This window comes from Anopheles aquasalis, chromosome 3 (genome assembly GCF_943734665.1).
Source record: "Anopheles aquasalis chromosome 3, idAnoAquaMG_Q_19, whole genome shotgun sequence".
Lineage (NCBI taxonomy): Eukaryota > Metazoa > Arthropoda > Insecta > Diptera > Culicidae > Anopheles > Anopheles aquasalis.
In genome coordinates this window covers 16,567,501-16,578,898 of record NC_064878.1, presented here as the reverse complement: position 1 = coordinate 16,578,898, position 11,398 = coordinate 16,567,501, and the positions used below count along the sequence as shown (strand labels likewise).

Genomic DNA, 11,398 nt, shown 5'->3' with positions numbered 1-11,398 from the left:
AAAGTGGTAAATCGATATTTTCACTTTGCCACCGGTTCGGAATGGGATGGACGGACCGCTCTGTCCTCCTACCACATGAACCCTCTTCGGGGGACAAATGATTTTCTCGAGTTTTTTCTTCTCGAACTTATTTTTCGGTTCCATCCCCCGACCTTTCGGGCACCGGGATTGTCAACGGGATGGGGCGATGCGATGAGTTTTCGCTTTTTCCTCCAACTTTTGCATCCATCAAACAGCGGGCGGCCCATGATGGCGACCGTGGTGATGGGCGTTATGATCTGCGAGCCCTTTCGACAGAGGACGAGAGTAACGGCAGTTAGAGGACATTCGCAACGTCATCATTGTGTCGTGGATTGTGCCAAGGGGACACGCGGCCGGGTTCCGATTGTTGGGGGGGGGGGGGGGGGGCGTAGGAGAACGGCTTTCAATTGCCGTGTCGACATGGCACGACATTATTATGCAGGAATGATATGCTGCTTGGTGGTTTGGATTGTCGATCGTGGAATAATAAAGTTAAAGCTAGATGCAATCAATGGGGCAATTTGTCTTTTCAAAAAGGACGCTTCCCATTCGTCCAAATGGCCGAGAGAAAGGGGTAGATGACCTTACGCGTTTGTGGATTGTGCTGACTAGTCCTTTTTCGGGCCAAAAACGGTGCTGTAGGGGATTTGTGAAGCTGCAGAGTGCTATACCTGTGATATTTTGCAGACTGTTCCGTTTTTCGGTGATTCGATTGTAGGCGATCTGATCGATTTTAAACCAGGATATGAACTTGACCATGATTACAGGATATTGATCTTTAATGCTTCTGTGTAAATTTTTCGATTGCAGTTGTTTGAAGATGAGAAATTGATCACACTATGATCAAATCGGGTTCGTCGCTTCAACGGGCAAGTCTTTTGATTTGGAGCAAAACCGAAGATCATTTCTGACGATTTGTTTGCAGAAAACTATCTACCTATACATTTTTTTGCAAATGCCATAGTAAACTGCAACTTTTCAAGTATGTTTGGTTAAATTTTGGGGACGATTTATTAAAAACTTCATCAAAAATAAAATAAAAGAAAAATTTACATTTTTTTTCATTAAAAGTATCAACATTTTTTGTTCAAATAAGGGGCTACCTGGCAAAGAGTGTATAGATTATGTGTTAAAAATTTCAAATCAATCGGTCCAGTCGTGTTTATGCGATGCTACGATGAGCACCGACTTTGGAAACATTGATTTTTGGAAACGCGCTTCAAAGTAGCGAGCTGCATTGAGCCTTGTATGAAGCATGGATTTAAAAAAAATCTATAACTTTTTCAGTTTTTCTGCGATAGATTCAAAACATATTACACAATATTCTTCAAAGGATCATCGTTCAGAAAAAAATGATTCAAAATACTAGCATACTTCACTATTCCAAAAGAATTCTGATTGAAATACCTCGCTAAAGTTATGTTTCCAGTGACAATATAATTTAATAGACGCTTACTGTCTAAATATAAACGAATAGAATACACGATTAACCAACATTTTATAGCCCAAAACAAACCTTCCTTGAAGAATAGATTTATAATTTATGTTCAACTGTCATCCCACCGATTAATCTTTTAAGGAGTAGAGTTAAACGTTAGTTAAACAGAACCACTGTCCCGTAGAAGCGAAGGATCATCATCTTGTATCCTTCTTTACAATGCAAACCTTCCTCTCCTCTCTTCCGACAATCCTACTTACAGACCAACATCACTTGATTGCCCACCACGCCGCTGCTCATCTGCTACGCTCTCCCTTCTACGCTCCAGTCTGGCGCACGAAGTCACATTGGCAGCTTCCTGTGCAGACCTCACCGAAACCGATCTCGATCCCGGAGGCATATCAATATCTCAAGCAAGGATGCCGACGGAAGGTGATGAAATGGAAGCGATTTGCGAGTGCCGCCGTTCCATTCCGTTCCGGTGTTGTTGTGCTTTGTGTTCGCTGCTCTCTCCGCCGCGGCTCCTCGTCACAGGCCATGCGATACCGGACCGCGTGATACCCGGCCCGGGCTGCTGCCACTCCGTACCGCACTGCAGCGCACACCGAAACGATATCGGATGTCCTCGGTGGCGCTGACAGGCGCGCCGGTACGGACGTGCAGCCGGTTTTTCACTTCCTCCTTCCCTGTTCAGTATTGCGCTCGTCGCGGAAAGCTGATGCGGATGATAAATAAATAATAAAAAAGAAGAAGAAGAAGAATCCCCAAACAACGGAGATGCTCGGCACGGAAACTTCCTTGGAAACCCATCTCTGGTCGTCGGTTCCCTTGGCAGCTAACTAGCGCGCTGCCGGGAAAGACAGCAACCGATCCGAATCGTTTATGAACCCGCGGGAGCCACTCGGTCCGACGTCCGTTGCGGGACAGATTAAAACGATTCCCGTTTCGTTTCGATTGCAAAGGAAGAAAGTGACGTCGTGGTGGTGGCGGTGGTGCGCGATGAAGATCACAGAAGGAAGGAAGGCAGAAGGAATCGGGAATCCTTCCCGATTTGGCAACCGCGACACCGTCGACAGTGAATCCGGCGACGGGGGACAGGGAATGCTGGCGGAAATGGAATGATTGTCGGTGAGTTTGTCGGTGAGTTTTTTCATTAAACTCCTGGCTATGGCCACTTGTTTTCTCGTATTCAATTGTGCAATCGAGCGAAGGCGCGCGCTCCGTGCACAAAAAGCATTACAAACCCCAGTTCTCCCGTGACAGAACAGCGAACGAAGCGCGGCGTGCAGTAAGCGAAACGGTTATAACCGGAATCGCACTACAAGGCTCGTGGTGTGGCGTTCAGAAGCTACTCAGAGGTTGAAGAGTACTTTTCGAACACCATTCAGGGGAATGTTTTCATGTTTTTTTCTGGATGTCGGATTTCCAAACACAACCAGATTGCAAGAATATTCCAGAGAAGCGGAGAGAGACAGTGAGCTTGTTGTTTAGTGAGTTGATTTTAAAAAAGCAATAAATGACTTAAAGCAAATATAGTACCCGCTAAATGAAGTCCATTTTTTTGCAGCGCTCACTCCAACTTCAACCGCCCCAAAAATAGCCCAAAGGCCACACCAAAAACGCATCCAAATTGATTCGTTTCGTAGAACTCTGCGCGCGTGTGCACTGTGCTCTGGCGATCTAAAAGGCTCGCCAACATCATCCTCAATTCGTCGATCCGTTCCACCATAACGCAATCTGGCGGGCATCGATTGACACGGACGCAGCTCGTTTGCAGGTTCGCGTGCATCGTACCACCGGAGGGGCGCCTATATGCAACCGGTTGTTGACGGAAAAGGCGAAAGGGCTGATAACATGCTCGATTTCAGCAAACAATCGAGCTGGAGACCGAGCAACGATATTGCACCAGTGGAGTGCCATCACTCGGGTACTGGGTCTACGGGCATCCAACAGGCCGGGTTGAGCGTTGAAGCGACGATCATAAACTAAATCAATTTTACGCCCGACTGAACCCTGAACGGCACTAGCCCCGTGGACCCTGTCCATCCATCCATCGTAGCTCGTTATTTGCATCAACGATCGCCACGGCTCAGTGCTGGAATCGATGTCCCAGGAGCGCCTTTCAATACCGGAATCATCGTCGAGAGCCCGGAGCACGAAGTGCATCACGTCTTAGGCTTGGGCCGAGCCCCATTACCGAGGTCACTCTCTCTCTCTCTCTCTCTACACGCTTCGATGCATTATGCAGAAATTATGTAGCGAGCAATGGGCGCTGCTGAGTGCGAGCCGAGGCGGTAGGAAGAGTAATTTAAGATCCAGGCCAGATTCGAGTTTTATGGAGTTTTTGTGTTGTGCAGACTGGGGCTGAGCGCTGAGCTGGCAGCTAATTGGTGCAGTGCAAAGCCGTTGAACCGTGATCTTGGCCGGGCACCCAATCGGTTCCATTAACGGCCATTAACACTCACTTGAAGTAGGAAGTCGTCTCTTTTGTCGTTTGAATTTGAATTTACGCTGCACAAAGTCAAGGATCGTTACCCCGCAAGAAGGTTTCTTATATCAATCTTCATTTAACAGTGTTCGATCAAGGGGTTCGAGAACTGTGACCGGGGACCTGGCAGCAACTTAACTGATTGCCACTTTACCTTAAACCTTAGATGCTCGCGCTGGACTCCCAAAAGGAAAAAAGGCTCCCTCACACTCTCGCTAAGCAAACTAATCTCCAATATGGACCTGGGCCCAACTAGTGGATGGCCACACAAGTGCAACCAAGTCCCTAAACGAAGGACCGCAGCCAGCGACGGTAAACGAATAAAATCGAATGATCAATTTACTTTCCGACAACTGCCTCGCATGTATTCGTGCCCAGGTGCCTCCAGAGGAAACGAATTGCATCGAAAAGAGTTCGCTTTTCCCCAGATTTTCCTTCTTTTTTTTGCGTTTTTCTTTTTTGCTCAAAAAAAGGGAAACACTCCGGTGGGAGGGTGGTCGGTTCGATCGGTTGATTGTTTCGTTGTTGTTCGTTTCTCATTTCCTGTGCTCCACATGAGGTGGTCGCACTGGGAATGGAGTTTTCCAATTCCAAGGAACCTCTTTCCCCCACAAAACGAGGAGTCCTGATCAATAATCGTAAGCGATTTCACTCGTGTCGTCACAATCCATTTCCATTCCATCCCTTCCTTTCTGGCCAGGATTATCGGGGACATGAAAGCACACACAAGCAGACACTTTGCCGCGCCCTCTTCCTGGAGGAAGAAAATTGTTTTGATTTCATCACTCTTGAGTGAATTAAATATGCTGCTATATGCTGCAGTAATGTGGCGCAGTACCGTTTTCTCCCATCAGCACCGTGGCTAGAGGGGGCGGGGGGAGATAATGGCAGAAATTGCGGCGCCAAGGAGCGCGCCGGGGAATCAATCCTGATAAAATATGCAACGACCCAAAAGGCGAGAGTGCTACACTCTGGAGCGCATACACAGTGTGCCAGTTGCCCAACGTGCAGCATAATGTGTTGTGTTTGGTCTGCACAGCATGACTGTGGAAAGGAAACGTTTTAGATAAGAATGGCAAGTCGACGACCAAACAAGATCGATCGAGACTGTGCGGCGGAACTGCACTTTCTCTCTCTCGCTCTCGCTCTGCGCTGTGCCTTTTGTTCACTGACGTGAAGATGTTTATCGGAACTTTGTCCAACTTTCAATTGTCCGAAGAGAAGTTCATGATTGGTGATGCTGCTGCTGCTGCTGCTGCTGGTGAAGCATAGGGAATATCGCATGGTGACACCCAATTGCAACTCTCCATCTATCCTGACAGGCAATTGAAGTGCGGTGCAGCGTGAAAACTCGACAACCAACTTCACTTTGAAGAGTTTGAAACGATACTCGTTCCGGGACCGCCTTTTGTGTCCCCGGGGGCCCGGTAAAGGTAGCGGAGAGCCGCGATATCGAATACCTTCGCAGCAGCGGTGCGCATCAGTTGACAAGCGACGGGGCCCTTGATCGGATCGTGCAGATATGAGTCACCGTTTTGGGAGGTGATTTGGCAACCGTGGTATGCTCAGAGAAAGGGACACTTTGTGATGTGGAGATGATTCGCTTTCAGAAAATTGCTTTCAACTTTAAGATGGTTAAGCCCACTTTAGATTGTGCATCTGTTTAGGTTTGTAACAAATATTCTACGACTTGGAAGAGAATTCGTTTCCCTGAAATTTGATCTGAGGGCACCACAGTTGACAATACGGAGCGGTATGCGAGTTAATCGCAGTATGCGGAGCAGTGATCTAATCAAACGGAGCAACCGTTACTGACATTTGCAATTGTCGCGCTCGCTAACACTGTCCGCCTGCTATGATTTATGTATCCTTCTAATGACATTTTGACATTCGCCTCCAACTGACTCTACCGACGACACAGACTGGCGTAATTCAAATTATCACAGCACAGATTATCATATTATCCATTCCCGGCTCAGCTAACTGGTGCAGCCATCCCGGAGACACCTCGCACTCGTACTCTCCTCCCTTTAGCATTCGTTGCTCGACACTTAACACCTCGTCAACGTCACCCCCTTTTTTTAAGGTTGCTTTTGGCGCAAAACATTCGCTCACTCGCTCGCTCGCTCGCTGGTCTTCTAAATCCTTCCCCGAAAACCCTGACCGGGGCCGAGATAGACACTTTACACCCTCACCCTTGAGTCCCGCGCGAGCGCTTTCATGGAACTGCCGTGGCCTACATGTGCATATGCGTCCCCTCGTCCCCGGTCCCCGAACCGTCGCATAGCATAAAATATGCAAATTCCAATCCTCGCCCCCTCGCGACATCACCTACGTCCTCGGTTGCAGCAGAGCGGTTGTTTCGCTTCCTGAACCCAGAAACACACAACGCAGTGCGTCCCATGAGATGCCGTGCCAACGACGAGAGCGCCCAGAAGCGGAGGATTAATGTTTATTATGCTACCCCCCACCCCGGGAGCGGTTCGGTTGTCCTGTGAGGCCCGGACCCGTTGTTTTATATGCCCGGTGTGGCATCATAAACACGATCGCCATCGTGGATCGCGGTCTCTAATTATCGTCTTCATTATCAAAATATTTGCCTCCAAATTGACGACGACGACGACGACGACGATGACCACTTCTCTGTAGCTTCTTCTTGCGGTTGACCAAACGAAACCGAAATGTCGGTGATGTCACACCGCGCACCGGGATCGGCGGATCGAAGCAAAAAGGGGGGGGGGGGGGGGCCGCGTGCATTCCATAAAGTGATAAAAAATTCAAATCCATCATCGGCGCTAATGCTTTCCCCCGGGGTGGTTCTTGTCTGCGTTGTCTAGCTGTCCGTTTGGTCTGTGCTCCAGTGTAGAAGGTTTAATTAGGAATACGGGAACTGGTGCGTACGTCGGTCGGCTGTGATCTGGTGGTCTGTAAATTGGAAAGTTCCCCAAGACGGTCGGAATGGAATGCATGGTTTACAGAGAGGTTCGCTCGCTCGCTGCGTGGTTCAAGCCCAACAAAAAATGGAAACCGAAAAAGGATTCCAACCCCTAGACCCGAGCATCCCTAGGAGTCTTCGTCCTACCTGGAACTCCGACGAGACCTTCCTGGGCCTTTTTGGTTGGGCTGGCACAAATTAGCCCGGACTGTTTTTTGGAGAGCCAGTGGTGGTGGTGGTGGTGGGAAGCGAATCAGGTCAAGGGTGCCAAGGAAGCCCGACATGGAGAAGAAGAAGCGACGTCTTGAGGCGCATCTTGACGAGAATCCGAGAGTCCTTTCGACCGTTCGCAGAAGGCTAACGGATGGATGGACAGCAAGAACTGAAACTGAAAAAAAGAAGCGGCAGAAGAGACAGGAGGAAGTAGAAAAGTTGGGACGAAGGAACGGCATAAAGTGGAATGAAAAACCACCCCATCTCACGCCAAGCGAGGAAGCAAGAAAGCAAATGCAGGCGAAAAAGGCTGAAAGCGTGAAAGAGAAAGAATGATTTTTCCCCTCCAACGGGCGAAAACTCGCACGTTCGCCCGCACGAACGTTCGGTTCTCGTTCGGTTCGTGTTCGGTTTTCGCCGCGGGTTGTTTTCGCCCGTTTCGATGGAGGCGCTCGGTTTCGGTTTCGGGTTGATGGAGGCGCTCGATGGTTTCGTCGAGGCAAAATTTTTGTAGAGGGCGAAATCGAATCAAACCCTCGCCGAGAACGGACGTGCACACGAGCATCCTTCTCTCTGCGAGCCGCCGCCGTGTGTGCAGAGAACATAAGCAAACGACGTTCGCGAGTTCGTACAACGTCCTGGCACCTTTACCTATCCTTCAGTGGAAGCAAGTGTCCTGGGCAAAAGCAGGAAAAACTTTGCAACATCCAGAGATCCGCGTGATATCGTTAGCGTGAACAGTGATCCAAGTAGCTGAAGCCGCGCGCGAGTGTCAAGAGTGTTGCGCGAGAGGAAGAAAATCCAATTCCACGGCTTCACTCGAAGTAGGCCCCCGGAGCACTCGTAATCGAAGTCGAAGAAGTTGGAAGATAATGAGGAAATCGTGTCTCCGCGCTGGGTGAAGCTCTCGTTTAATGTTGCCCTCGAGCAGCAGCAGCAGTTGGTGGAGAGGTACGCCTCCGATCGGAGGAAAAGCCTTCTTTTTCTGCTGAGTGAGAGAGTGTTTTGTGTGTGCGCGAGTGTGCAGCGAGTGTGTGACAGCACAGCGAAATCCATGATGCTGTTAGCTCAGGCCGTGTTATCTCCTAAACAAGAGCAGCAGCAACGAGCAGCAGCAGCAGCAGCAGTCAAGGCAGAAGCACGACCAACGACAACAACAGCGCCTAGAACCGCGAAGGCGTGAAGCGTGTGTGCGCGCGTGTGCGTTTTCGAGTGTTTTTTTCTCCATTTACTTTTTCCCTCGGATTTACATTTTCGTTTCATCCCTCACGCCTTCACTCCATTCATTGGTTATCATCATCAGTGTCGTTTGGCGTTATCGAAAAGTGAAATCCTTGTTCGTGTTCGTGTGTATGTGGTGCGACGATTCGTTGATACAACAAAAAAAGAAGAAGTTCGTCGTCCTAGCCACGTCTATGTGTGCGTGATTTCGTAATCGATCGTAACAGAGTAGTCGCATCGGCGTTACACAATGGAGTGGCTACTGCGAGTGATGCTAGTGGTGCTCGGTGTGCTAGTGGCGACCGTTGCCAGGGTGACAGTCGTAGAGGCACGCTCCAGCTATCTCAACCGGATGGAGATGGCACCGCGAGGGTGCAAGTGGCAACGAGTGCTGGACGAGATGGCCGCTGGCAGTGGTGATGAGGATGGGACCGGTGCCGGTGGTCCAGCGACCGTCACGACGGTGCTTTCCTGCAAGCTGAAGACGATCGGTGGTACGGATACGTTGATGCGGAATCTGACCGCGGGCCAGATCGAGCGCATCAACGCCCTGAAGCTCGAGTGCAGCGACATCCTGTTCTTCGAGAGTTCGCTCGAGGCGAACCAGCATTCGGGCGCGTTTCTCGGTTCGCTCAAGCGACTCCGGGATCTGAAGATCGAGTACTGCAAGATCAAGTACGTGCCTTCGATGGTGCTGTCAACGTTGCGTGACCTCCGGTCACTGTCCCTGCGCACCCACAACACCGACTGGTCCGCGATGAACCTCGAGTTCCATCCGGAAAGCTTCCGCGGTTTGACGGAGCTGAAGCGGCTCGACCTGGCCGACAATAACATCTGGGCCCTGCCAACCGACGTGTTCTGTCCGCTGTTCTCCCTGCGGCACCTCAACCTAACCCGTAACCGGCTAACGGACATTTCGCAGCTTGGGTTCTCCGATTGGGGCAATGGTCCTACGGCACCCGGGAAGGCCTGCAATACCGGTCTGGAGGTGCTGGATCTATCCCACAACGATCTACTGTCACTGCCCGACAACGGACTGTCCTCGCTGCGCTCACTGAGCGTGCTGATGCTACAGGACAACCTGCTGACGGCACTGGCCGACCGGTCCTTTGTCGGACTTGGTTCCCTCCGGGTGCTGAACATGTCGAGCAACAAGCTGGTGGCACTCCCACCGGAAACCTTCCAGTCACCCCGGGAACTGCGCCAAATCTATCTGCAAAACAACTCCCTTTCGGTGCTGGCACCGGGACTGCTCGAGGGGCTGGATCGTCTGGAGATACTGGATCTCTCCCGCAACGAGCTAACCTCCGAGTGGATCAACCGGGATACGTTCGCCGGCCTGAAGCGGCTCGTCGTCCTGGAGATCAGTCACAACGCACTGACCAAGATCGATCGCCACGTGTTCCGGGAGCTGTACAGTTTGCAGATCCTAAACCTCGAGGCGAACCGCATCGAATCGATCGCGGACAATGCGTTCAGTGATCTGAAGAACTTGGTCGCCCTCACGTTGTCCCACAATCGGTTGAAGCGCATCGAGCAGCACCACTTCTCGGAGCTGTACGTCCTGAACCAACTGTACATCGAATCGAACCTCATCGAGTCGATGCATGGACGTGCGCTCGAGAATTTGACCAACCTGAACGACCTTAACCTCAACGACAACCGGCTAACGGAAATTCCGGAGGGACTCGGAAAGCTGCGGTTCCTGAAGTCACTCGATCTTGGCAAAAACCACATCACCACCGTGAACAACGCATCGTTCGAGGGGTTGGAGCAGCTGCTTGGGTTGCGGTTGGTCGAGAACCGGATTACGAACATTTCGCGTGATGCTTTCGTGACGCTGTCGTCGCTGCACGTGCTCAATCTGGCCTCGAACCAGATCCGCCACATTGACCAGTCGGCTTTCAGTGGCAATCCGACGATACGGGCGATCCGGCTGGATAACAACGAGCTGGAGGATATTAGCGGTGTGTTTACGTCGCTACCGGCACTCGTGTTTCTGAACGTGTCCGACAACCAGATCCGTCTGTTTGACTATTCGCACTTTCCGGTGTCACTCGAGTGGTTGGACATGCACCAGAACAACATCAGCGAGCTGGGGAACTATTACGATCTGAACAATCTGCAGATTAAGATGCTGGACGTGTCGTTCAATCGGTTGACGGAGGTGGACGCAAAGTCGGTTCCGGATAGTATCGAGACGCTGTTCCTCAACAACAACCTGCTGGAATCGGTAGCGGCCGGTACGTTCCTGAGTAAGCGCAACCTGGAGAAGGTCGTCCTGTACGGGAACTACATCCGGAAGCTGGAGATTGGTGCACTGGCGTTGACGCGCGTCGCAGAGGATCGTGAGGTGCCACTGTTCTACCTGGGCGATAATCCGATCCATTGCGATTGTACGATGGAGTGGCTGCAGGGTATCAACAAGTTGGCTCATCTGCGCCAGCATCCACGTGTTATGGACCTCGATACGGTGATGTGCACGATGGAGCATGACCGGGGTGCCAGCATTCGACCGCTGATGGAACTGAACGCACAGGACTTCCTGTGCCGGTACGAGACGCACTGCTTTGCCACCTGTCACTGCTGTGACTTTGATGCGTGTGACTGTAAGATGACGTGTCCGGATCGGTGCAGTTGCTATCACGATCACACCTGGAAGACGAACATTGTGGACTGTGGAGCGGCGGATTATACCGAGGTACCGGAGCACATCCCGATGGACGCTTCTACGATCTATCTGGATGGAAATGAGTTGCAGCAGCTCGGTAGTCATCAGTTCATCGGGAAGAAGAAGCTGGAGGTGCTGTATCTCAACGGGAGTAACATCCGGAATGTGCACAACAGGACCTTTAGCGGAATACCGAGTCTGCGAGTGTTGCACCTGGAGAGCAACTACATTCCGGAGCTGCGTGGCTACGAGTTCGATCAGTTGACCAATTTGAATGAACTGTACCTCGATCGGAACGCGATCGGCTTTGTCGGTGGTCAAACGTTCCAGAATCTGCGCTTCCTGGAGGTGGTCAATCTGAGTGGCAACCGGATCAGCGAATTCCGGCCATGGGTAGCGTTTGCGTCGGCC

At 50.9% G+C, this 11,398-nt stretch overlaps 1 protein-coding gene across 1 annotated transcript in view; it reads left to right on the top strand.

The window, feature by feature from the left end:
* Positions 1–8,443: 8,443 nt before the first annotated feature.
* LOC126577300 (toll-like receptor Tollo) overlaps positions 8,444–11,398 on the top strand; it is a 6,373-nt gene continuing 3,418 nt past the window's right edge. Inside the window, exon 1 of the mRNA XM_050238808.1 lies at positions 8,444–11,398. This exon is cut by the window's right edge and continues 3,418 nt beyond it. Coding sequence (XP_050094765.1) covers positions 8,567–11,398 — 2,832 coding nt within the window. The 5' untranslated portion in view covers positions 8,444–8,566.